We start from the raw sequence: 26,541 nt of genomic DNA on the forward strand, positions 1-26,541 counted from the left end.
GTTACAAAGACTTATTCAATCATTTGTAGCAGCTCACAGAAGGATATCCGACATATCATCTCGTCAAAGTGACCGACAGACAGAGACAGAGACGTCCTAACCATGGCGTTTTGGGTGCAGACGGCTTTCCTGCTTATCAACATAATAGCATCAGCAGTAAGAGGGAGAGTGGAAAAAGAGCTGTCTCCAGAGTGCAGAGAATTCCTCTACATGGGAACACCACCGACAGGGCTGCAGCACCACTCCCTCCAGTTCATTTGTCAACGTTACAACAAGAAGCCACGATATGTGACACTGTACAACACTGTGGACCGTATACCTGTCTACTCTGCCTACACCTTCAAACGCTCAGATGGGGAGAAATGCGTGGATGTGCCTTGGATGTATGAACCTCAGGTAAAGAAAACTAAAAGGTTGGACATGAGGTGGTAAAAAAAAAAAATGATGACATGAAAAGCATGCTATTTTGTTTCTGTACTGAGATTATGTAAGTATTCCTGTGCAAAAACTTGCATTTCTATTCTACTGTTCTATCCTCTCATGTGCACTGGCTCTGTCTGTCTGCCCACACAGCTATCCACATTGTCTGATACAGATGAGATGCAGCCCTTCCCACGTGGTTACATGCACATGAACTTTGAAGACACCCAAGCTGTTCTGGATGACTATACAAATGCCATCATCTACGAACGGGGTACCCTCAACCCAGATGAGCATCAGGACGAGCCTGAAGACAAGGCCTCCACCTACACCCTCACTAATGTCGTGCCCATTGTGCCCGACTTCAACAACAGGGTCTGGAACAAACAGGAACACATCATCCGCAAACGGCTTAACAACTACTGCCATGGAACAGCTTACATTGTCACAGGTATCACCACCTCAGGGAAGATGATCCGCCGGCAAAACATCAATCGCATTGCAGTGCCCATGTACTTGTGGTCAGCTTATTGCTGCGTTGACTTCGACCACAACGCCCCTTACGACGAGCGCTATAAGTTCCCCTCTTTTGCTCACTATGGCCTCAATGAGGAGGACAACAACGAGGTGGTGGAAATCTCTGTCCAGAAGCTGAAGGAGTTCCTCAAGAAGACCACCTTTGTAGACCAGAACTTTCAGATCTTTGTCAGTGACTGTGTCCCACCTGCATCAATTAAAATCAAATAAGCAAATATTTAGTGATAAGGAAGCTATGAGCCATTGTACCTTAATAATCCTGATCACGTTCTGTTTCTTCTTGTTCAATAGACCTTTATCACAGTAGAGTTTGACATGTCAAGTATGAAAAGCATGGGTTTTACTAAAAGCATTACCTACGGCTATGTTCAAGTGTCCCAGTAAGCCATGACAGAGAGCCAGCATGCACAACACCAGGACCCTGAAACTGAAGAATTCAACCATGATTCATTTTATCATTTATTCCTGTGCTTTTCTTCCTGTGAAAGATCAAAATATCTTCTGTGACAAAGGTCTATAGCATAAATCACAGAAACCATGGACTTTGTATCAGTAGTAACAATTCAGTCTCTAAGTGTGTATCACAAGAAACAATACACAACTGTTAACACTGTTCACTGTTGATTTAGAAATAACTGAACATTAGGCTCACTGAAAATGTAAGAACAATTACATGCTTTATCTAATTTGCAGAAATAAACATTTGCAAAGTATCATTAAACTGTCTTTGAGGTTTCATTTTGACACAAACATGTTTGTGATATTCTACCCATTGCTCATTAGTCATGAAAGTAACACATTTAAATGAAAACTGCTGAAAACTGCTTTAAAATGAGGGATGTAAATCCACTCTTAGGATCAATTTCATACTTCTCACCTTATATTTTGATCTTTTTCATACTGGCCTACATGAAACAGTCTCAAAGTATTACAGCACCAGCAGTATAACTGCTCCCACCAACATTCGCAACATTTCATGGGGTAAAGCTTTTGAAGTTACTGCTGTTGTAGTCCTTATGACATATAAACTATAGACCATTGGTATTCAGACTGGGTGGAGAGAGTGGTCTGTAGAAATTCTATACATTTGCTTGTTTTTTCTCTTCAAAGCCACAGCTAAAACAGATGGCTGCTGTGCATTTGTGTGAAAAAACTGTAGTGTTAATCCAGGGGATGTGATCTCCCTCTCCTCTGTGACACGTAAATTGATATCACAGTACATTCAGGTTCTTCCTGACCTGGATTTTTTAACTTTATTTTATTCTCACTCTTATAGCCGTCTGCCTCAACACAAAATTAAAAACTAAAAAACATCATTACTTAAGCTACATGTACACAACTTGAAGGTCTCAGGTCTCATCTTTCATGAGAGAGTATCAAGTCAGTCATTTTTTTCCTCTGCAGTTCACAGTAATAAAATGCTCTTAATGATTGATAACATTCAGCGCTTTTGAATTACTGCTACGACACTCGTAGCACTTTGAATATATGGAAAATACTTTACAATGGGAGACCAGTTTGCTTGAGGTACAGATGAGGCAAGAAGGGAAATGCTTAGTCTGATAGAGCTGGGGCAGAGGCTGTACTTGTTAGACAATAGTGGATTCACAGTGGTGTGAGAGTAGAGGAGTAGACACGTCTGAAAGGACAGAGAATTTCAAAGATTGAGGGGAAAAAAGAGCTGCCATGATGACACCTACATCTGCAAACTGTGTCTTACTCCAGGCAGCTGCCATTTCTATGCTGATCTGTGTGTTGCTACAGGGGGCCCAGGCAGGAGTGGTGGGGGACTTTAACCATGAGGAACGCTGTAAGGACTCTCTGTACATGGGTACTCCACCTCGAGGCTACCTTGGCACCTCCTTTAAGAAGATCTGCCAGAGGTATGGGGATCAGCCCCACTATGTCACCCTGTACGACCCCCATAGACACATCCCCATCTATTCTGCCTATACATTCAAGAAGTCAGATGGGGAGAAGAGGGTGGACTTCCCTTGGATGTTTGAGCCCCAGGTGAGTGTTCTTTCTAAATGAATCAAAGTCGAAATGTTAGTTTAGATTTATTATTTTGGTTTTCAGTCTCCATTATAATCCAAATCAATTGTATACTGTGCTTTGCCTGTGCATGTAGATCTACAGTATACTAAATACTTATATTCATATCTAACAAGCAGTTTAAAGAGCTGGGGCAATAATACTACTGTTGCTACAGGCAACAAAGTAAGCTTGAGATAAGCTGCTTTATTGGCTATGAATGGTATTTGAATGAGATAGTGTTTTTACCATTTATGTTCTTGTGTGTCGCTATGGAATTGGATGTTTCTTGTGAATATGGCAAATTGTCTGAATGTGAAAAATAATCTGAATGATGAATAAACAATGAGTTTCTGCTTCAACTTTTCAAAACAGATAAAACTGTCAACTAAATAAAAATATTTCTTCTTTGTCTCTCTACAGTTGGCCTCAGATAAAGGCAGCAGTAACATGGAGCCCTTCCCACAATCTTCAGGCATGCATATGAACTTTGAGGACACCCAAGCAGTTCTAGAGGACTACGCTGATGTGGTTCAATACGAACGTGGCCAACTTAATCCTGATGAGCATCAGGCTGACCCTCTAGATAAAGCCTCCACCTACAGCTTGACGAATGTGGTACCTCAGATCAGAGAGTTCAACTTGGGTCCCTGGGCAGAACACCAGGACCTCATCCGCAAGCGCCTCAACAACTACTGCCGAGGCAAAGCCTTTGTGATCACTGGGGTCACCACCTCTGGGCATACGATCCGTCGCAACAACCTGGACCGGGTGGCTGTACCGGAATACATGTGGTCGGCCTACTGCTGCACTGAGTTTGACCAAAATGCACCATACTTTATACGCTACAAGTTCCCTGTGTTCGGAGCTTATGGGCTGAATGATCGCATCAACAACCATATGGTCGAAGTTCCTCTCAAGAACCTGGAGAAGTTCCTCAAGGGGAGGATGGATGTGGATAAGAACTTCCAGATTTTCTATAATGACTGTGTGCCAGATAACTAAAATAAAATGGGTGTGATCTCTCTTATAATCAAAGATTTGAGTGTATTAGAAATGTAGCACTTGACTGTAGAGAGGTTTGGGATTATCGCAGCTAAAAAATATACATAGAACTGAGATGGGTTGTCAAATTATATATTGTGAGCAATAAATTAAGAATTGCGGAGTCTGCGTCTCATTAAGTCCAAATGTCCATATAATGATTTATTTCATTATTGATAAATCTGCAGATTATTTTCATCATAAATTGGTCTGTAAAAGTCAGGGAGTAAAACAAATGTCCATCACAATGTCCCAGAAACCAAAGGTGATGCATGCATATGAAAATAATAATTGAAAAATGAGAACGATATTCAGTTTACCATTACATAAGGAAAATAAATACTTTAAATCTTCACATTTGAGAAGCTGGAACCAGAGAATCTTTTGCATTTTTACATTACATTGCTTATAAATAATATTCACGATATATAGAGCATATAATGCTACAATCACTCTCACTACCAATCTCTTAAAATCCTAATCCACAATTTTTGTTATTTGGCTTCATTTGCATCTTCACACAAAGAATGTGATGTAATACAAATGAATATAAACTGAAGCATTTAGTTTTGAAGCAACAAAAGAAACAATTAAGGGGATGTCAAAGAAGATTTTAGATTCAACAGAATTTTAATTGAACAATAGTGAAGAGACTGATCATCAGGTTGTTTTATTGGTTTGTTCTTCAAGTAATTTGTAATTATTAATTTCATCCACAGGATGGCAGTATAGCTCCTTTTAAAAATACATACTGACAGTACAAAACAAAGGTCATCTTTACTATAGTCCATAATTTGTCAGTCTTAAACAGGTATAAGTCTGCCACTTAGTTTATATCACTTTTTTGGCAGTCTGAGGCATACCAGATTATAAAAAGAAGTCTGATCCAGAGACGATACTCTTTTCCACGCCACCCAGCCTCGCCTCTGCAACTCTGTCTTCTCCAGCTGACATCCATAGTAGTGAGGGTCAACGACCAGCAGGTTGCTCCCCTTGTCCCCGGTGCACACCCCTAATATCCCCTTAGATGAATTGTCCCTGTCCCCTCCCATCATGACTGGAGACCCATGCTTCTCAAAGTGCTGATGGAGCTCTTCCACTGCAACATGCTCAAGCTCTGCTGCTCCACCTCTAATATGTACCAATTTACAGGGCACATCATAGAAATAGTCAAGCACCAGAGAGGCTTCAAAGGTTCCTATCCACTCTCTGGAACCCGAGAAGGAGCCTGGCTTGTCCCCCATTGCAACCAAGGCTTGCTGAATTTCTGGGAGGCTTGGTGGGGGTCTGGTTTGGTACTTAGGTGGAGAGCAGTTATGGCAGATCCATGAAGCCATTGTCTCGATGGTGCGGTAGCCACATCCCCAGCCTCTGTCATCTTGTCCATCACAGCCATAATGGAAGTAGAGGTAGTCTCCTTTTACCAGAGTACATTTCACAGGATCTGGAAGTGGACTGGGAAGACTGGTGTGGACATTCTTTGATAAGGGGTTGTACTTCTTAATCCTCCCCTCTTCAGCTCCACTGACTCCCCAGTCAATATCCTCAGATCCCGCTGCTACAACCTGTTCATTCATATTTACATTTGGTCGCTACCGAGTACACATCTCATATAAAACCTAATGCAAATTCAAACATTCCTAATTCTACGTTACACTAGTTATTCATCCGACAGTCGCCTGGTGTAACTGTAATAACTGTCCCTACGGTGCACTCGCAATAATATTTGAGTTCCGTCTTTATACCGCACTGACAGTGATGCCTTCAAGAGCGTTTCGCTCGCTCGCTCCCTTTCTTTCTTGCAAACATAACTTATCGTCGGTTTATTTGTTTGGAAGTTCATTTTGTTACATTAATTGAATCTTTTCTACGTTTTTTTATCTGAAAAAAAACTTCAATTACATGTTAGTTATTTAATTGTCGAGATAAAGTGGGACAAAGTAGCAGTAATGAGCAGCACCAAGTTTTCCTTTAATCAACAATTTTCTGATTTTTGTTTTGTACATCATATCTCCTGTGAAAGTCGTAGCTTATGCTGGTTTGTTTTGTTCTGTGTCTTACAATGTTTTTTTCAGTCTTTGAAGGCAGCATAAGATCTGTCCAGTGCAGGAGAACACTACACATCTCGACACACCTGGGTATAACAACACCAACTAATTAATCAGTCGCTATAGCTTGTTTACTCCTTGAAGCATGGCCCTCCTGGTAAAATACACAGGACTCGTCTCCCTTTTCATGGTTGTACTATCTTTGTGCGGAGTTTCTTTTGCTGAAGAAGCTCGGGAAAGTATCGGCCCTGAAATAGAATGCGGAGAAGTCCAACTGAAAATAACCGTAAAGCGACAGTTTTTCGAGGAGAGACGGATTCCGTTCAAACCCGAACATGTTCGACTTGGACCGAACTCAACACAGGAGTGGTCGTGCCGACCAAAGGGACAAATGTCTGACCGTGCAATAGTCATCTCTGCAGGGCTGCATGACTGTGGGACAGAGTCCAGTGTAAGAAAAGGGGGAGTGGTCAGCAAGGGAAACCTCAGATAATAACATACTCTATTCAAAAAAACTGTCAGACATGAAAAGCATAGCTAATAATGAAGCACAAATTTGGCTGCGTAATTAGTGTCCAGTAAACCGCAACATTTACAGTTGTGTCTGTCCTTTTCCTACTGTGACATGTCAAAATACCTGCCATAAAAAAGGCCTATACTGGAGTGGCTTGACTTCATTGAAATTATGCTTGAGCCTCAGTCTAGTTAATTTTATCTTTATGCAATCTCACAATCATCCAAGGAAGTGTAGTGTAATGCACACCTAGTAGTCAGGTGTGTGGGGAAACTGAATTCATATATTCATATATATATTTGAATTGATATTCTTCTTGTCATTTCTTTTATTATTGCTACTATCCAGGTTCATGGTGAGTGGTTGGTGTATTCCAACCAGCTGTTACTGTTTCCTGCTCTGGTTCCTACCTCTTCCGGCAGTGTAATCGTTAGAGGAGGAACTACTGTCATACCTGTTGAGTGCCATTATAAGAGGTAAGGCTGATGCCTTTTTATATGAACTCTCATGTATGTGCAGTAAACTTTTCTAGATTAAAATTTATGCTCTGTCCTATTTAATTTAGCAAAGTCAAGGATTGAAATAATCAACATTTTGCAATTGTATGACCTGTACCTTATTTTTGTGTAAGCACAGAAAGCAGACAGTGAATGCAGAACCATTAACCCCGACCTGGCTACCCATGACATCCACTATCAGTGTCTTTGGCCTTCTGCACTTCTCCCTCCGTACCATGGCAGGTGAAACAACCAATTTACTTAATCTAGACTCATCAGTGAAAAGTTTTTTTCTAATTAATATGAAATTGGAACTGAAAAAAATGCCTGTTCTTGCACAGATGATTACACCTCTCTGCATAGTTCCTCGGTGTACCAGCAGGGGGAAGCAGTGTTTTTGGAGGCCAGTGTGGAGGCCCCGCTGCACCCTCCTCTCACTGTATATGTGGACTACTGTGTTGCTACACTAAAGCCAGACCCACTGTCCTTGCCAAGCTACAAGTTTATCACCAAGAATGGGTCAGTTTATCCTTTTGACTAAAAAATAATTAGCTTAATAAAGTAATGCTCATCTATGGATAGTTCAACACATAAAACACACATCACAACAAAATCTCATCATGTCTAAATTTGAGTTCATGGAGCATGTGTTTCTTCTCCATTACAGATGTCTTGTGGACAGTGTATTACCTGGATCTTCATCTAAATTCCTCCATAGGGAGCAGGATAACAGACTGTGCTTCAGTTTCCAAGCCTTCCACTTCAAGCAGGAGTCTGAGGAACAGGTAACAACACAACATATTCATGATATTGCTGAAATGAATACTGAATCAAATGTACTTTATTAATTTAGCTTTCTTCCTCTAGATGTTCATCAGCTGCCACCTTAGGGCAGTTCTGAAACAAAACTCACATAGCCACCATTATAAAGCCTGCTTCTTCCATGGGACTACATTCAGGTTAGGCTGCAGTTAAGTTTAAAGTCCACTGATGTAAATTGTATTTTATTAGTGTAGGCATCAGAGCTGAGGTGTATTATCAGGATCAGGTTTCTCTGTTATTCAGCTGGCGTGCCACAGAAGGAGACAGTGCCCTGTGTGAATGCTGCGACTCCGATGACTGCTTAACGATGGAGAACAGTGGCCACAATGCACACACACCTCAACTAGATACAGGTTCCTCAGCCTTTACACTTTTTTGAGTTTTTTTTTTTCCAGTTTGCAAATGATAGGAAGACCATAGGAACTTAACTAAAACAGTTTTGTATACATATGTTTGACAGAAAAGAAGCACGAGGCTGACACAACAGTCGGGCCACTTCACACCCTGCCACGCTCTCATTGGACAGGCCGTCTGTCAATCGGTCACTAAAGAGCCTTTTTCCAACTTTACAAATAAGTGGGTACAGTGGACTGCAGTTTAACAATAAAGCATCCATCACATTGCTTTTCTTGTGACTCCTTGTGAAAGTTGAAATTTAGATTCTTCAGAGAAATAAGTTCAGTTTAAAGCCATGAATAGCACGCCACAGCACTGGCTCTACTGATTTATACTTGGAGTCACCTACAAAATGCATTTAAAGCCCCTTCATGTGGGGATTTATTTTTTGATTACTTTGAACCCTGGAGGCCGTTTACAGCAGTGTTTTACCATAGCCATCACAAAAGCTCCCCCATGCACCACTGCTGACAAAATGTTGGCAGAGGAGATAAAACTGCCATAATCTAAACGGAGCAATGGATCTGAGAAAACCCATTTAAGGAGGAGAGCCATTTTTCTCGCTGGCGGAGGATGCCTTCATCATCTCAGTGTCAGTTAAATGCTACCTAATAGTGTTTATGTAAACTACATGTAACTATGTCTGTGTGTAGTATAACACTTCATGTGTATCCCAGCGCTATGTATGCCAGTGCTGTTCCTTTTTTGACTGAGGATGCTCCTATACCAAATCATGCATATTTTGAGGAGATATGAACTAAACACAGACCCATAACAAAGACCCATTTTCAAAGTGATAATATGTATTTTTTTTATATTATACTGTAAACATTACTTTAAATGATTTGTTGAAGTTACTATTATCCATGTACAGTAGGGGCTTGAACCTGTTTTTCTTTAGTTAGCGCAGCACTTATGAGGTGACTTGATAGAAATCCTGTTTACAACTGTGTGTCTCATCTGAGGCAGACAAGTAGTGGTTTCATCCTGACTGAAGAATGGGTCGTTCATTCCACCATTAAAATCGATAGCCATGAAAACAAACCCGTGAGGAATTTCCACAAAGAGGTCAAAGAACTACAATGGAACTTAAAATATCTCAGAGGCAACAAGCATACTAGAATAAACAGACATTGGGGTAAGAATGGGACAGCTTCACAGCCATGCACTCTATGTGCTTTGCGTCCCCTGTCTGCAGTAGAAACACTTGTCTAGTCCCGTGAGAGGAAATGTGACAGACCAAATGGGAAACCTGGTTGATTTCATGGCGCAGTGTCTTATTCCATTACATCAAGACCACAGTTATTCTTGATCTTTATCCCTGAAAACAAGCCATTGTATTAATGTAATTAACTATTGTATTTTGACGAGGACCTATAATATGCTGACCTTTCTCTCATCCAAAATGATTTTCTTAAAATTGCGCCACAGATCATCAAAGAACAACATTTTTCTCTTGGAATTTTGTGGATGGAATAGTTGAAACTGAGCAGTTACATTAACTTCTGTGGTGTTTGGCTTTGGTGCATGATACTGTAAGTGTGTGGTTTGAACAGTGATGTGACTCTAGTTATGTTTAGAAGCTGATAAAATCAGATCGGTGCATTGTAAGACTTTAGGATGCATTGGCTCTGTTTAAATACTGTTATCAAATTAGTGTTAGCTTCAGCATTTTATATAGCACGAGACCTGACAGTGTGTTTCACTTAGACGTAAGTGGGAAACTTGAATAGGTTTCATGGCAAATGTCTTATCGTGCCATCATGTTTTGATTATGCTAAACACTAAATTGAATTTATTTGCATACTAAGTTCATCCCACATATTTCAGATGGAATTTTTTACACAGTTTTAGATTGTGTGCATCTGTTTTGAATAATTAGTCACAGTGTGACAGGCATGAGCTTTTTCCTGCAGATAAAACCCCGTATACGAATTTTAGTTTCAGCCATCCAGATTCAGTAGTGGTTTGGCCTTAGTGACTTCCATGAGTGGCCAGTTGAAATGTTTATTATTAATAGTTTATTAATCATATTTTAGACATTTGGCACGTTTTCCTCCACCGTAATGCTTTCCTGTGTTGTTGTATCAAATGTCCTGACTAATGTATTACAGTGGAGTATGTGATGCAAGTGTTGGTCTTGGCATGGCCCATCAGATAATGTTTTGTTTGTTGTTTGATGTCTACCTTAGTTGGCGCCTCTCAGCATAGAAAGGGAAACCAAGGTCTTGTTGAGGTCCATTCTTTATTATTTGTCACAAGTGATTCCAGTTGGCAGTTAGTTGGATAATCCTTGCTAGTGAATATGACTGTGAGATATCTCAGCCCTTCCACAGCCAACGGGATGTTGCCTGAATCATGTTTTTTTTTTTATCAGCATAATGAGGGGATAATGTCAATTAAGGTACCCATTACATAGCACAGTGTTGATACAGAATTAATCTGCATAACACTTACAATGTATTTCATTTGTTTTCCCTACAATATCCTCTCTTGCAACAGAATCATTTTATGGTTATGTTTAGGCGTTAACAGCACTTTGTCCAGGTTTGGGAAAGATCACAGTATTGGTTAAATATTGAAACAGTCAAATGAGGTCTGTGTTTATTAACAATTAACTAAAACAAGTACTTTTGTTGCCTAAATCAAACATGTTGCACTCAGGATGTGAGTCCCTGTCTCTGGTGTCAAAGTCCTGGGTTTGTATCCCTACCATCCACCCACTAGTCCTGTGCAGTATACTGTATACATGTAACTCTTCCTTCACTCAGGCAATTACATTTTGTCAATTACATGTTTGTCGAAATAAATGAGTTGTATAAAAACATAATTCCTAGCAGACAGAGTTGCAAAAAGTATGCCATTCGTCACACGTGACACTTGAATTGTGCCAAACTTTGCCACTATGAGCTGAACTCCGTGAGAATTCTCGGTCATCCAGGTTATCCTGGCATACCTAGAAGTGCAAAGTCAAAGGCAACTGGACCACAGTGTCCCTATTCCGGGCAGAAGTCCCAACAATTTTGTTGATAACATACCTAATGGCAAGTATGTTCCTTCGCAGCGCAGCCAGGCAGTTGTGTGGAGCTGATACAGCAAGAGAAAAAAAGCCAAGCTGGATTAGATAAGAAAGCAAGTGGCATTTTAGTTCAATGCAATACAAGACATGGGCTGACTTAAAACAGTGAAGTTACATTGGAATATACAGTATTTATTTTCTCTTGTGCAAATGGAGAAAGGTAAATTAGAGAAAGGCACAAGGGAGACGTTGAGCCTAGAATAATGCTCTAGTGTTTTTACTCCACTTACTATGGCTGTAAATTTCAAAAGCACACACATACTGAAGTAATCAGATTATCACTTAATGTAAGACAATTGTCCTATTGTCTATCAGGCTTGTGTTACCAGTAAGTTGTCTGTCTTTTCTTAAATGTGAAAGTGTAAATAACCCAACCACACAAACTAAGACAGTCAGAATGAATGGGTGCACGTCTAAGGATAGACTCTCAATATATATTTATACCCACATAGTTCTGAATACAATTGAGGTGAAAGGTTGAGTTGGAATGTAAAACCTGCAGTCTCAAGTAGTACACGGCATACAGTCAGGGCTCGCAAGTCAGAGAAATAGCAGACAGGACAGCCAAGAGTGGCGGCGGTAAGGGGGGTGGGTGGGCATGAAGTGGATATGACAAGTGATGAGAGGCCCATTGGATAACAGAATAACAGAAGGTGTGAGGCTAGGGGCAGCTAGGCCAGAAAAAATACCACACAAGGCAGCTTGGCAACAGGAAGAATACCAGACGGGAGGAAAAATGCACAAAAAGAAAAGACACAAGGGACACAGGTTTGAGTGTTAAAGGTGAAAAAGGGGGAGCATGGTTAAGGATGTGACATTGTTGGTGATAGAGGGCTAGATGTTACAGTATTTAAGGCAGGTATAGTTAAGTCCTTTTCACCAGCTGTAAATGAACTAGAAATGCAAGGATGCTGAGTGTCAGTAACAATAGGTAAAATAGGGACTCATTTAAACAAGAGGCCAGAAATGTTTGATTAATGAATTATTTGACTGACAAACAGAAATACTCTACGTCTTGAGAGAAAGTGATGGAAACCCCGGAGCAAGGAACTGATTTAATAGTTTTCAGCCATTCTCCTGTCGTGACTCTACAGATACAATGTCGGTCACTCGGTCCACTGACTGTACTCTCAACTATTGAATGGATTGCCAGGGACTTTTTTGTAAAGGATGAAAGCTACTGATTTTGGTAATCCCCTGAAGTTTTCTCTAGTGCCACCAGCAGACTGACATTGTTTTAGTGACAACCCACAAGATGAATACTAATGAATTTGGTGACGCCCTAACTTTTCATCTAGCACCACCAGCAGATCAAATCAGACATTTATGGTCCTTACACAATGTACACTTTGGTGATTCCCTTGACCTTTCCCCCATGGGCCACCAGGAAGTTAATGGTTGTGGTTTTGAGTGAGCTCAAGTCATCATCAAGTCATGTCCTTGAAAGTTGGTACAAGAGGATTTTTAATATTTTTTGTCATCCTTAAAATTTTCCTCTACCACACAATCAGGTCAATATTTCAAGTTGTTTATGACTGCAAAACTAATGATGTTCCCATCAGCCTTTGGTGTACGTGGTGTTAATTGCCAATTAGCAAATGTTAGCTTGCGAACACGGTAACCATTATTCGCTCTAAACAGCAGCATGTTTGCATTTTAATTATGAGCACCTTAGCGGTCTGGCAAAGGCATGTAGCTCAAAGCAAAGCAGTGCCAAAGTACAGCCTCACAGAGCTGATAGCGCCGCTGTAGACTTTTAGTCTGGTTCTGACACACTTGCCAACTACTTGACGGCACGTGAATCAGCACTTCAGTGCTCAATATGGCAAGTGTGGGTAATGGGACAGACCTTTAGTCTTGTTAATCCAATTTTATCCAGAGAAGTTGAAACAATTCTCTGAGTGGTCTATACAGTTGCCTATTGTCTTGTTTTGTAACCACAGTGTTGGTTTGTTGGCCAGCAAGTAGCTCAATAAAGTTTTTAGGGGGTTAAATTCTTTACTCATGGGCCACATGAAAGCATTTGCTCAGGGAGAAACTCCAGTTATGAGGTTCCTGTCCTGGAATGCTCTCCACACTTGTGGCTATCACCATGGGATCACCATAAGTTCAATAGAGTGATAAGTATCTTGTCACTGTGGATGCCTGTAAGCTGAAACAATAACTTCCGACCTCGTCAGTGGCTACTGTCTTGGCTCCTGCCTTGGCTCCTGCGTCCATTACAGTCGGTCCCCTCATTCTTTTATGTCAGCTTCCTGTCTTGTGTCGCGCCAGAGGAGTAGACTCAGCTGGCTGCGAGCCCAAAACCCGGATGAGAAAGCGAAAAGCACAAACACAAAAACACATACTCCAACGTGACATCTCTGCACTTTCACTGCCTCTTATATAGTGCGATAAAGCCTCCCCCTCATTAGGTTCCACGCATCACCCATGCCCGTCTTTGTTTATTAACTACTGTGGTACAGGGAAAGAGCATTTGGGTTTATCCCCAACTTTACATCACCCCTCCTCTTTCAAATCATCTTAAATTCAATAACTGTGTCCCATTCCAACCAAGGAGTCACTGTGACTGGACCCCCCCTGCCCCCGCACTCTCCACACATCCCTCACCTCCCGCCCCAATCCCCTGCCCTGGTCATGAAGCATGGCTCGCAGCACGTACCTTGTCTCCCTCTCCTCTCTCTCTCTCATGTTGGCTCAGACATAAGCAAACAGCCCTCTGAGCAAACAGTGCAACAATCTGTCAACATTGGCTTTTGGCTTAGTACTCTGGTAACTAAGTAGTATTAAAGCTGACTCATATCAGAAGAAGTATAGACATAAATATTTAAACCTAGAAAAGATTGTCTTTAAAATGACCATCAGTTATGAGTAGAATATTTAAGACATGTATGTGTGTAATCAATTTATATAAAATGCTTAATAGCACTCCACTTGTGCATAACATTTTTGGATTTGGCGTCACACTTGAAAAAGGGAACAAGTAAAAGTAAAAATCCAGAAACCTTGTTAGAGACTCTGTCTTAGCTCTTGATTAAAAGGTAATGCATTAATGTAAATATCACTTAGAATAATCCTGTATTTTTGATATTGGCATTAGTCACAATATAATACTGCTCATCATTTCTTTTTGCAATTCAGTTTTTTTCAGTAATTTTCTATATTGACATTCTTGCCCTTTTATTTGCACCTGCGCTTGTGTACACATTAACGTGTGCGTGCTGTACATGCACCTTACATAGGCTTATGAAATAGTAAACATGCTAACGTGCAAGCTTGGTGAATTTTATCAGCGTTTCCGAGTATTTGTGCGAGAGAAGCTATGTGTATCACTTCACATTGCATGTTGGCCCCTGATAATGCATATGCAAACATACTTTCACTTCCTGTAGCCAGTGGAAGACACCCCCTCCTCCGGTGACACACACTGGAGACTTCCAGGAAATTTCAATATATTTCCTTTACTCTGGGTCAAGGTTCAGGATGAGGACATGGGACATAACACACGTCTGTGCAGAGAGAAGAATTGCTTTATGACATCTATTAACACTCGTGCACCGAACTAATGAGTAGTCCTAATTGGATATTTATAATTTACGTTACATTACATATTTAACATCCATAAGTCTACAAATATTCAGTATTGTGCACTGAATCAGTAATACCACCCTGGCTTGGCCTATTTGTTTAAATGTATGACATGAAAGCCATATTATGATAAAAAACACTCATGCTGTACATGGACAGATTCCTTGAAACCTGCCTGTAGCATTCTCCTGTAGCAGATAGTGTGTTTTGATGATGGCACAGATAAGTCATTATCAGTTACTCCATGTACCTGGGTCAGGATCAGTCATTTCCTCATATCAAGTTCACTGACTGTCGTTTTTACTGAAAGTAGTATTCTACATGAGGGGGTGGGGACTCTTTCAATCAATTTGTAATTAGTTGTATTTATATATCCAGTGTATTTTGGATATAAGTCTGATGTTTCAGATCAACATCGTCATAACTTGAGAAGCTGTACTGTATATTGAGAGCACTAATACCTTGTTGACAGATGTCTTTTGTGAGAGAAGCTGGTGAGTTTCTCAGTCACCTTATCACAGTAGAAGCTTTATCAGAGCCGGTGTCTATTGGTCATCGGGCCAGGCATCCACTAGAGGTTGTCAGAGGACATCTGACATTATCTGGGATTAATTTGTTCCTTAACACTGGACAGAGGGACAATTCAGCTTCATCTGACCAATATACCGTATATCAAGCATGACTGATAATGATCAGGATGTCTCAGAAGAGGTCATGAGAGGAGCAGAGAAGTGTTTACTCTCCATAATGACTCCAATGATGTGCAGAACCTGGAAAGTTAAAGTGAGATTTTAAAAAATCTGTGTGAAAATCGGATTTGAAAACACACTGCAGTTAAACCATTCATTGTTCACTTTGATTTTTGCATATTTAGCAGCCCATTTTCTCTTCAGGTTACATTACAGTTTATTCTGAGACCTCCTGATCACAAGAGGTCATGTGTTATCGTATTCAGCAGCAGCATCAGTACTAATCTGCCCCACTGTGTTCTCTGTTGATTATCTGCATCAGTCTAGCTCTTGTCTAACTCCTGTTCTCTCATATTTCTTGCTGTTCCACTTCTTTTCTGTCATGCAGTTCTGGTTCGTGGACTCGAATGACTTGGTTAAGACTAGTTATCAGAGTGAACATAAGTCAGTTAACAGAGCAGGGTTCCTCTCTCTTTAAAGTCGTGTCTTTTGTACTTACATGAAGTGTAAGACTTGCAGTGGTGGGAAAACACAAAAAAATATTTTTTTGTGGCATGACAGTAAAAATGCTTTGATGGTATAAACAACACTGCAAACACTCCCAAAGGCTCAATTAGGAAAGTCTGACTTTGCAAAACTCACATTCGAAAATCTCTGTTCAGGTGTTCAATACTTGAAGTGCTTTAAGTGGTATTTAAATTATTCAGGTATTTGTTCTGTCACAAACAAATACCTGAGTTTTCACATACAGCATGTGATTGATAAGAAAATTAAGTCTTTTCTCTACATTAGGGTTCACTTCCTGAACACCATTCTTCAAAAGAAGAAAGAATGGGATCCCCTTATTTGGTGTTTTGTTGATGGTGGAGATGGAGAGCACTAACATGTTGCTCCACAGCATATGAATCCCATCATTTTCATACTCATTTGACTGGTCGTGAACCCTCATGCCCTGCATAAACGCACCTGCATTCATTTATGTTTCTTCAATCATTCATTCAGGTGTTTCCTTTAATTTGTCCCGTCTTTACGTAAAGTCATTATATCACTGACCATGTACAGTATAACTTGTGTATAAGTTCAAGTTTAGCCTGCTCCTCTTTTACAGTTCACAACACAAATGATAACAATAAGAACAGAACATTAACAGAGGGCAAGAAAAAATCTGAACTAGGTAAACTGATGTGGCTGGCTGACTGTCTCTTTTCATCTTGTGGTTTGTTGTTTGGAGCTGCACACCAATAGATAACATTAGATTTTTTTAATAGCTAAGCCTTTCTACACTGTTTGATTGTTAAAATTGGAAATACATTAAATAATCAATCAGCTTTTACTTCAGTGTCAATCTCTGATTCCCCGTTCCCTCATCCTTATTTTGTTTATTTTGTAGTTTAACATGATTTTCCTTTGCTCACAACATACAATACTAGGCTGTCTGCTGTATAATAATAAACTTAATATATCTTGCTCATAGCAAATCATGTTTCAATGACCTTGACACATGAGTGCCAGGGTGCAGATATTCAGGTGGAAGTTTTGGATGATCACACGCTGTAAACATCTGAGGATGCGTTTCACTGTGGGAAAGGGGGCAGGGGTGTTTAAAATTATACCTGTGCCTCATGTGCTGTATTGTCCTCTGACTGCACCTGCAAGGTGGTATCTCTGCAGTTACAGTATGCACACAATACAATAACACATGATAATGGATGTGCACAGGTTTTGTTAATGTAATCTCATTGTCATGTCTCAGATCGTTGAAAAGTGCAATAATATGGTCGATTTATATTATTTTTGTGTCACATCGTTAGACCTCTGTGGTCACTGAATGCGCCATGGCAGATGACAGTGATGGTCTTATTGTAAGAATGTTATGATTTTGACAATCAGGACTAAATTACTTGTTATTATCAATATTTATACTATCAGTTTTTTAAGTGTATTTAAATATACTGGGCCTACTCTAATGACCGTCTCTGAAAATCATCCGAACAATGGATGGGAAGTCTCCGCAAGGCTTTTTTTGAGACATTATTTACTTTTTAGGCCAAATGTTTTATAAACAGGGATCGGCTATTATTTGGATAACAATGAAAGAAAACAATTTTGCCTTAAGGGAGGAGGTAGTTTAGATTGTCATCATAGAAACAATGCCACTTTATTTTCAAAGTCATCAATAAAAAAATCAAACAGGATCAGTTTTTAGAAACACCTACCGGATAAGTGCAAGAGATCCACAAAAGAGCTTCGTTTCCAATTAATGGGCAATAGACGGACCTATGGGCCAAACCGCGAGGACCCTGTGAAGGGCTATGCGGATACCGCTATGGAGTTTCCCAGTGAGTTATGGACATGCCTTCATGATTTTTTTCTCTGTACTCTGGCTTTAGTCGTTAGTCTATTTTCACGCTTTACGCAAAGGGCGACTTCATGCATGGGTTGATGTTTAATCGCTGACTGTGGTGCGTAAAAGGCGCGTCCTCGTCCTTGCGGGCTATCACGTTATCGCTATATCCTTAGGGGAGGTAAATAAAAGGTTTTGCCAAAGCACAGCGGTGATGCAAAGCCTGGTAGGTGACTGCTCTCACCAGCAGCACAGAGCTTTTTTGACACGGACCTACACGCTGGTCGGACTAGCGCTGAGTCCCGCGCTCTTGGCTGTATGTTGGACTTATTGGATTTGACTGGTGCCTTTAACTTGAGCCGCGAAGCTTGTGCAAATCTTTAATTCTTTCACAATGTTTTTAAAAGATGCGGCACCTGTTTGCGAATGTTGCAGAAAACGGGTAGAGGTAAGAGCGCTTGTAACATTATCCAGTCTGCTGCGTTACTTTGTGTCATTACCTCAGTGCTGCACCAGTCTGTATGCTTAGTGCTTTAGGACACGTTCATAGATGTATGGATGTAGCTTGCAGCTATTAAGTATTCACATATTCTACGTGTGTATGGGTGAATACTCAGTCTTGAGAGTACTTGAGGCGTCTCTGGAGGTCTGGGTTTCTTTGAATACTTTGGCCTAAGTTGTCCTGATTTCTGCCAAACACCACATCCTACTTGTTCTAAGACTTATTTCTGCATGCTGTGGGATTGTATATTTAACACAGTTCATGTAAATAGATTGTGTAATGCCACTTCCTAGAAAACTGCTATACATTAGACTGTGCTGCAAAACTATAATCTTCTCTGTAGCCATTCATCATTTGAGCTTTTAAAAAATCACTCCTAAATGAAGACCCTGAACAAACTTAATAATGGGGAGAAGAGACACTTGAGTCTTATGAAAACAATCTTTTTAAAGCTGCTGATGAAGTTGACGCATGGCATCATATTGGTCCTGAACCTTACCGACTAGAGCAAGGCACTGTATTTTTGTTGGGGTTGCGGGGTTAATTCCCCACACATGCTGCAGATGCATTATTTCCTGTTACTGTAAGGCCCTGAAGATAAAATGGTCTCCTGAGGAGTTTCAGAGAACTGATGATCAGTTTGTTTTTCTGTCTAGTTCACTGAGAAAATACAGTATATCTCCAGTCATTCTTCTCCAGCATGACACAGCAGAGTGGAGGGTACTGAATGCGAAAGCTGAATGTGCAGTTTTTGGCACAGTCATCACATACTTATGTCAGCAGAAAAGAGCAAAAGGTTATTAAAGGCTGACAGCTATATGGAATTCCAGCGGAGCCGAACAGGAAATTGTGTCACACCTGTGTCACCTGATAGCTACTTATTTACAACTCTGCACTTTGTCATGGGGAAGACCCGTTCAAAATAGAGAGGAGGTCGCAGAGCATTCATCGACCACCTCACTGAGATGTACTTAAAATAGTATCTCCTTATCAGCCCTCTGTGCCATTTAACCATCAGTACCAAACCGAGCAAGTGGGTCTAAATGGCCGAGCTCTTTCTGTGCACGCTTGACATGAGTTAGTTAAAATAGCACATGTCAAAGGCATCGTCTCACGTGAGCATCTGCTCACCTTTCCAAACCATCTGTCACATACCTGGATAGAAGCTTGCCATTATCCAAAGCACTGCCACTTGTGGACCACTGCTTCCAATTCAAAATAGCAACATGGTTTTGGCAGCTGATGTTAGCAGACAAAGCTGTTAACTTTTAAGTTTGGCCACAGTCCTGGACTGCAAATTCCACCACCGTGGTGAGAATGTAGAGCAAGAGGGTGTGTGTATGTGTGTGTATGTGTGAGAAAGCATGTGTGTGTGTGTGTGTGTGTGTGTGTGTGTCCACGCGCATACGCAGTTTAGATTGACGCATTCTCACGTAGGCAATGGCGGAGGTGAAAAGGTCACCGATAATCCTTAAGCTGAGTCACACACTTATTTCACAAAGTGGCCGCGTTTTGGAAATTGACAAATATCAAAGTGCAAAGTGTGTGGAAAAGAGGCCATTACTCTGTCTGTGCAGACATCACTTTGCCTTTGAAACTTCTATATGTTAAAGATTATTTAGGTGTTCATGGTTCAGAAGTGAACAATGTTGATCTGAAGTTTTGCTCTGGAACGATGATGTAGAAAGACCTCCACAGCTTGTATATACTGTTGAGTATCATAGGAGGTCTGAAAAGGACCGTATGTCCAAAGATTTAAAGTCTGGTAAATTTACTGGTGGACTTTTGTACATTTGTTCACTAGAAGATAAATTACAGTGTCTTGCTTAAGTGGAATGGCCACTTAGCAGCCAACAGGATGAAAACAAGGCCATGTCGTAGGATTCTCTGAGTGAAATGCTTCATAATTTGTCCCATTCACTAGTCATTTCCTGCCGTGCTTACGTCTCGCATTCATTATGGGCAAATAGTCATTTTCAATGAGACTGTTTGAAAATACACGTCCATAAGTGCTAGTGAATGTTACACACCTGATGATACCGGTTGTGTGCATATATTGGGGTGTGTGTGTTGCACCCCCATTCACTATAAATCTGCAGGGATTACAAGTGCTTGCTCGGGGGACCACGGAGGCTGCAACACTGTTACTAATGGGCATGGAGCAGCTAGTAGCTTGGGAAGTTGTGGAACACTGTGCACCACTACTGCTATGTACACACAGAATTTACAGAATGTTTGTGTGAAACACGGGGAGAGGTATGAGTCACTACTGTGCAGAAAAGAGGGCATGGAGTTTAAGCTGATTATACTATTGAGCTCTTAAAGGACCACTACTACTGTACTTCTAGTAACGGTATTATAATTCTAGACATTATTTCTTCTTATCCCTGCAAACCTGCAAACTGAGTCTAACCTTTTCTTGCAGGTTGGCTCCATTTGTGCTGGTTATGTAGGAGTCTGGGAATTTAATCTAGCCTGTATCTGACCTGTCTGCCTGGGAAGATCATCTGTGTTTTCTATCAGTCGTTTGCGTCACACATCCAGGCTGCTGTGAAAGGGTGCATTCAGCATGTGGCACAGGGGAACGAGGCTGGATGCCCACATGACCCACAACAGCAGAACATCTCTCATTGCCGAGTATATCCTGGGAGTTCAGATGTGCTGTGTTCGAAAGTTAAAAGTTTCTTTTATGCTGCCTGAGGAAAGGTTAGAAGTAATGTCTAGATTTCTGAATAAGGCTGACTAATGGTCCAATTATAGAACAGCCCTATTGTAATAAGGGTTAAACACGGACACAGACATTTCTGCATTGTCATGATAGTTGCAGGTTTCTATTCAGAATCCAGGATAACACAAGGTTTTATGTGTAAGAATGAAACAAAATGAATGAGATAGTGCCTAATCATGCTGAATCATGCTATCATGATGACTTTACATGAAACAGCCCTAAAAATCATCAGCCGGTATACAGCTTGTATATATTTATATTGGCAGGTCTGTGACACCTTTAATTTTCTAATGTAAAATCCACTCTTATGTCTTGACAAGTGAATTTATCCAGATAATAGTAATTAATTCTACCAAGGTGCAGTATCCCTAGCTACTCAAAGAGTATTGTTCTGACCTTTGAATTTACAGTGGGTGAACAAAAAACGTAGTTTTGTTAGGATCAATAATCTCATTCATACTTTTATGTTACCAGATAAACTCTGGCTCTGAAGATGGTACAGGGCAGCAATCGTGGGAATTTAGTATTTTCAGATAAATACATTTTAAAAAATAAAAATCATATGTCATTACCCCTGAAGCTCTTGGCAAAAAGAGGCATGGAAGAGTCACCAGACGTGTTTTCACACACACACACACACACACACACACACACACACACACACACACACACACATATATATAATGGCTAACGTCAGGAGATGAGGGTGGTTCCTACAGGTCAGATGCATTACAAAAGAAAGTGTTGTTCCTAAGGTCTTGAGGTTCTCATATATATAAAATGTGATAAAAAGAGAGCAAATGATGAGTGAATTGCTTTGTATTGTTCCCACATTCATCACTATCCTGTGAAAATGAATGCATAGTAGTTTTTTTTTTTTTTGGTTGCTGGATATTCTCTGGTTTTAAACTGTACTGAAACGGTGGTGGAGTTGAAATGAATCCCATTTATATAATGGTAGTATTCATTTCTGAAGGGGTGAGCTGGTCATGGTCAGGTTTAGCAATGCGGGTATACATCTTTAAATCATGGCTGTCACCTGCCACATGAGTAACTGGCTTGGACCAAAGCAGATGCTGTAATGTCGCATAGTTCAGATGTACCATAGCTGGTCTGTGTATTATTGTAACTGTAAAACTTTTCCTTACCTCTGTTCTGTTTTGGGATCCTGTCCAATAAAATCCATGCGAAGCCACTCAAGCGGCTTTCTATGGACAAAGGAGACAAAAGTTAAATGTGACACTTGTATGAAGGATACTGTAACAGACTAGAGCCATGGGTGCATGTCCCAATCATGAAGCATGGTGTGGAAAATATAAGAAATGTCTTGCTTCCTTTTAGCAGACTGTGTCAGTCTACTATCATGACTTAAACGTGAGTCCACATAAATACATGGAGATCAAAGGGGTCTGAAATGTTGTCTCACGGCTGCTGTTTACTTATTAGCACAAATGAGCTTGTTTTCATTCAGTTTCAATGCCCAGCAGCCTTTGAGTGACTGTGTCTGTGTATCTGTGACGGCAGGACTGCTTGCCTTGCTGTTGATAGTGTTGGAGTGGACCCGGCCAGGCCTACCGTCCCCACTGAGGCCAATCTGTGACCTGAGGGTCCTGAACCATTTCATTAAAGAAGCACGAGACGCAGAAGTCGCTATGGTGAGAGGAAAATGTATGCATGCACTAAGACATAAGAGCAGGTGAAGGCTGCTGGAGCAATACGGCGGCCCCTGGAATCCCCCACACTGAACATTTATCAGTATTATTACTCTCTTGTTTTCTTAGAAGTCATGTAGAGATGGATGCAGCCTGTCAGATTCTGTCACTGTTCCTCAAACCAGAGTCGACTTTGATGTCTGGGAGAAGAAAAATGTAAGTAACCACTGAGTCTTAAAACAGGTGACATGTTTAAATCAGCCATAAAGTGTCATGCAACTCCATAGAAATTTGCTGTCTTTAATGTGTGATCTTTTAACTTTTTGTGGACCTGTTACTTTTGTTAATTTGTAATGAGAAAGCTGATTACCTGCTTCCTTTGTTTCCTTATCGCTCCCATACTGAGACCCTTCAACTCTTGCCCTCTCTTCATTCTTTGGTCAGGCACTGGAGCAAGCCCAGGAGGTGCAGGCTGGCTTATGGCTTTTACAACAGGCCCTCAGCTTGCTACGGTCCTCGGCCACCAACACAGCACTGCACAGTCACATAGATAACTCCATTAGAAACCTGCACAGCATCAATGCAGTGCTGCGTAGTCTCAACATCCAGGTGAGTAACAGCAGGTTCAGAGGTACAAACTCAGAAACAATGCGTCAGCAGCAGTGCTTACTTGAAGCCTTTTGTCACTTTAATAGTATGATAAGAGCCTAATGATAATTAAAAATATATATTCGTATAGAATGGCACCCTGCAAAAGAAATAGTTTAAACCTTTTTAAATCCTTTTGAGCGATGAATGTTTGTTAGGTACATGCTTTTTCCAGTTATTTGGTTTAGATAGTCTTTTCAGTCGGGCTAGCCCCTCTTGTCAAAGATGTTTCCCTGGGAAAACACACCCCACTCTTCCATTGCTTATCTTTTGTAGGCGTTATCAGCCACCTCTCTAAGTGGTTCATCTGTCTCAGCTTAAATTAGGTGGCATGTACTAGCTTTTTAGTGATAAGAAAAGATTGGATTTCTGTTCAGGAAGTGCTGCAGCAATACATGTGCTTCAGAATAAAAGCAGTGCTGATAACCAGTACCTTTAAGTGCCCAACACAGGTCCATATTTTCAAAGAAGTTTGCTGTTTGATTCTTTCTGATCACCCACAATAGATGTGCTTCGGATGTGCCACATTATTTCCTGTACCGAAATAACGGTGTTTTCTCTGGTAATAGAGAACTGAGGGGTGTCATGGGACATTCTCTAAGTGTAACTGTAAGCCTTTCGTGACTGGGCTGTGGGCACTGAAGCTGCTGTACAAGCTTCTTAGGTTGCTGAAGTTATGACAACACAGCCGAGGGCTTGTGAACAGTCAAATTGAATATGAATGAGCAGTCTGTGTCCAGGCACAGGGTTCTTTGAAATAAATGTTTCATCGTTTTAAACTGTTAACAGTTAACAGGGTTCTTACACCCATGAAAACCAAGACAGATTTTGACTAAAAAGACACAAACTGTTTGACAAGTCTGGAAAGATTACATATTGGTCTTGCTAATACAGGGACGATCCATGTGAGAGTATTTTCTAGTACTTTTCAAGATAAGATTGCTATTGTGGGATTGTATGGATGGTTGATTTTTAATTTTTATAAGCCTCAAGAAAATGCCCCGAAACTTGTAAACCAAATGCAAATGTTTCTTGCTTTGCTTACTCCTGCAGGAGAAAATGTAGCATATGAAGGGTTTTGAGATTTCATCAAAAGAGGAGGAAAACTTCCTCCTGAAAAATATAAATTTTCCACATTAATGCAGGAGCAACACACTCCTTTGTATTCTCTTTCAGGAATATACCCCACCAGGAAGTGCAGCTGGCCTTGAGGGAACATGGACGGTGTCCTCAGCAGCAGATTTGCTTCAAGTCTATGTCAATTTCTTGCGAGGCAAAGTGCGCCTCCTCCTTTCGGATGCACAGGCTTGTCAGCAAGATGTCAGCTGATCGGCTGATCTCCCTACTCCAGGCAAAGCTAATTTGTGTTTCCAAAGGCAAGAAGAGGGACTTGACACTGTTGACCTGCACCCTGACTGGTGGAAGCGGTGTGGAAAGAAAGATACAGCCATCCTCACATACGCGGAGGAAGCTGAAAGGAAAGGACAGTCCGAGCTTGGCTGTGAATGGACAGGAGATGATTGCACCTTGGAGTGTAGATGTGACACTTGGACATGGTGAAGCACACACTGACCAAAATGAGGCCCTTGGGAAGCACTGCTCCAAAAGCTGTTCTACTGGCACTCTCTTGCACTTTGTGTGTGGATGTACTTTTGTTTGTGTGAGTTTGTGTGACTGCAAGTTTAAATCTGCATGTAGTGTGCATGTGTTTGTTTCCAGTGAGTTTGACCCCTAAACTCATCTCTTTAGAGTGAAACACCCAGAAAATATTGATTTCATCTGGAAATTGGAGGAATGTGAGGTTGCAACAGGGTATTCATTTCAAATACCACTGCGACAAGTCAAAAATGAAAGAGGCCTCAAGCCTTTAACATTTTCCAACTATGCCTCACAGAAACATTAGTCTCATTGGTTTTTTTATTCTAATATATTTTTAAAAGTTATGTAATTGCTATTTATACAGATTTTCTACTTTAAAGCTCAAGTATTTGTTTTTTTTAGCGTTGGATCTTTAAGATTTTAGTTGGGCTTTTCTTGCCATGTTCTCATTGAATACATTTGCAAAGGTGTTTGTTAACATCATTTGCAATGGCACGCTGCTGACTTCCTTTTTTTTTTTTTTTTTTTTTTTTTTTTTTTTTTAAAGACTGTATGTACCTGATTAGCTGTTACAGTGTCACACTGCTCCATGTCCCATCCATATAACAGAACAAATGACTAAAAGGTTGATGCAGAGGTTCAGTTACAGTGAACGAGGGAGCAAGAGGTCAGTGAGGAGGAGGGTTACATGAGAACTGTGAAGCTGTTTTGTCATTATCTGTGTTTTTGTTGCTGCCTAACCGACACTCAACCAGTCTCTACACACTGATAGCTAGACTGTCCGGAAAAATTATGTTTGGCTTTTACAATTAACATCCTGTGAGGCTGTAATTGCAAATAGTTTTCCAGTATCAGACACTAACACTGTCTCCTCCCTCCCTCTATTGTTCGTCATCAAACGGCAGACAGGCAATCAGTCAGTCCTGGGAACTTGAGGCTTTCTATAAAATGGAAGCTCAACTATTTCAGATTAGTTAAATGTTCTTCCTTGTTTTTTTTCCGTATTTTTATATCTTGTTGTGTAAGTGCAAGATGTTTTTAAGGATGTTTGTACATGTTTTCTTTCCTGTTGTTTTTGTGTTTTGTCCCATCACTGTATAATTTGCTATTTAAATACAAAATATTATTCTTGGATAAAGAAAGGATAGATGGAAACACAACAAGGGGAAGTCTGTCCATTTCATTCATTACCTTTGTCTTGGTCAGGTCAGTGGAGTTAACAATCAAGCTTTGACAGATGCTGAACAAAACTTATTTCACCTAGAAACTGGAGCAATGTGAGATTGTAATAGGGTATCCATACCACTGTGAAAAGTCAAAAATGAAAGAGGCCTCAATACATCCTGATCTGAGTTTCCTGCCCATGATCCAGAGTTGATAGTTAAAGAAATATACATTCA

The 26,541-nt window shown here is 40.6% G+C and overlaps 5 protein-coding genes across 6 annotated transcripts; 4 read left to right on the forward strand and 1 right to left on the reverse strand.

Annotated features, from left to right (window-relative positions):
• Positions 1 to 1,613, forward strand: LOC111231348 (endonuclease domain-containing 1 protein-like). Its single transcript, XM_022758407.1, has 2 exons — positions 1 to 396; positions 574 to 1,613. Exons 1-2 carry the CDS (start codon positions 103 to 105, stop codon positions 1,165 to 1,167), a joined length of 888 nt encoding a protein of 295 aa, XP_022614128.1. The 5' UTR covers positions 1 to 102; the 3' UTR covers positions 1,168 to 1,613.
• Positions 1,614 to 2,565: 952 nt separating this feature from the next.
• LOC111231331 (endonuclease domain-containing 1 protein-like) lies at positions 2,566 to 4,133 on the forward strand. Its single transcript, XM_022758389.1, has 2 exons — positions 2,566 to 2,970; positions 3,415 to 4,133. Exons 1-2 carry the CDS (start codon positions 2,644 to 2,646, stop codon positions 3,994 to 3,996), a joined length of 909 nt encoding a protein of 302 aa, XP_022614110.1. The 5' UTR covers positions 2,566 to 2,643; the 3' UTR covers positions 3,997 to 4,133.
• Positions 4,134 to 4,206: 73 nt separating this feature from the next.
• Positions 4,207 to 5,709, reverse strand: ufsp1 (UFM1 specific peptidase 1 (inactive)). The gene is given in 2 exon segments (XM_022758390.1): positions 4,207 to 4,898; positions 4,901 to 5,709. Coding segments are annotated over 2 exon segments (744 nt in total). The 5' UTR covers positions 5,613 to 5,709; the 3' UTR covers positions 4,207 to 4,866.
• Positions 5,710 to 6,233: 524 nt separating this feature from the next.
• On the forward strand, positions 6,234 to 8,465 carry LOC111231339 (zona pellucida sperm-binding protein 3-like). Its single transcript, XM_022758396.1, has 8 exons — positions 6,234 to 6,534; positions 6,946 to 7,073; positions 7,234 to 7,337; positions 7,436 to 7,613; positions 7,762 to 7,879; positions 7,962 to 8,053; positions 8,160 to 8,269; positions 8,377 to 8,465. Exons 1-8 carry the CDS (start codon positions 6,271 to 6,273, stop codon positions 8,463 to 8,465), a joined length of 1,083 nt encoding a protein of 360 aa, XP_022614117.1. The 5' UTR covers positions 6,234 to 6,270.
• Positions 8,466 to 17,928: 9,463 nt separating this feature from the next.
• Positions 17,929 to 26,509, forward strand: epo (erythropoietin). Of its 2 annotated transcripts, none has more exons than XM_022758397.1 (5): positions 17,929 to 18,007; positions 22,767 to 22,897; positions 23,024 to 23,110; positions 23,339 to 23,503; positions 24,719 to 26,509. In XM_022758397.1, exons 1-5 carry the CDS (start codon positions 17,929 to 17,931, stop codon positions 24,869 to 24,871), a joined length of 615 nt encoding a protein of 204 aa, XP_022614118.1. In that variant the 3' UTR covers positions 24,872 to 26,509. The 2 variants fall into 2 exon arrangements, with proteins under 2 accessions (XP_022614118.1, XP_022614120.1); XM_022758399.1 differs by lacking the exon at positions 17,929 to 18,007 and adding an exon at positions 18,055 to 18,460.
• Positions 26,510 to 26,541: the final 32 nt, after the last annotated feature.

The sequence above is a fragment of the Seriola dumerili genome, unplaced genomic scaffold (genome assembly GCF_002260705.1).
Source record: "Seriola dumerili isolate Sdu_G_001 unplaced genomic scaffold, Sdu_1.0 BDQW01000295.1, whole genome shotgun sequence".
NCBI lineage: Eukaryota > Metazoa > Chordata > Actinopteri > Carangiformes > Carangidae > Seriola > Seriola dumerili.

Bases quoted from the DNA above. Each gene is read 5' to 3' on its own strand.
- LOC111231348 (XM_022758407.1), top strand. From the start codon at position 103: ATGGCGTTTTGGGTGCAGACGGCTTTCCTGCTTATCAACATAATAGCA. The intron at 397-573 runs GTAAAGAAAACT...CTGCCCACACAG, and splicing joins CTTGGATGTATGAACCTCAG to CTATCCACATTGTCTGATAC.
- epo (XM_022758397.1), top strand. From the start codon at position 17,929: ATGGGCAATAGACGGACCTATGGGCCAAACCGCGAGGACCCTGTGAAG. The intron at 22,898-23,023 runs GTGAGAGGAAAA...TTGTTTTCTTAG, and splicing joins GAGACGCAGAAGTCGCTATG to AAGTCATGTAGAGATGGATG. The intron at 23,504-24,718 runs GTGAGTAACAGC...ATTCTCTTTCAG, and splicing joins TGCGTAGTCTCAACATCCAG to GAATATACCCCACCAGGAAG.
- LOC111231331 (XM_022758389.1), top strand. From the start codon at position 2,644: ATGATGACACCTACATCTGCAAACTGTGTCTTACTCCAGGCAGCTGCC. The intron at 2,971-3,414 runs GTGAGTGTTCTT...GTCTCTCTACAG, and splicing joins CTTGGATGTTTGAGCCCCAG to TTGGCCTCAGATAAAGGCAG.
- LOC111231339 (XM_022758396.1), top strand. From the start codon at position 6,271: ATGGTTGTACTATCTTTGTGCGGAGTTTCTTTTGCTGAAGAAGCTCGG. The intron at 6,535-6,945 runs GTAAGAAAAGGG...GCTACTATCCAG, and splicing joins ACTGTGGGACAGAGTCCAGT to GTTCATGGTGAGTGGTTGGT. The intron at 7,074-7,233 runs GTAAGGCTGATG...GTGTAAGCACAG, and splicing joins GTTGAGTGCCATTATAAGAG to AAAGCAGACAGTGAATGCAG.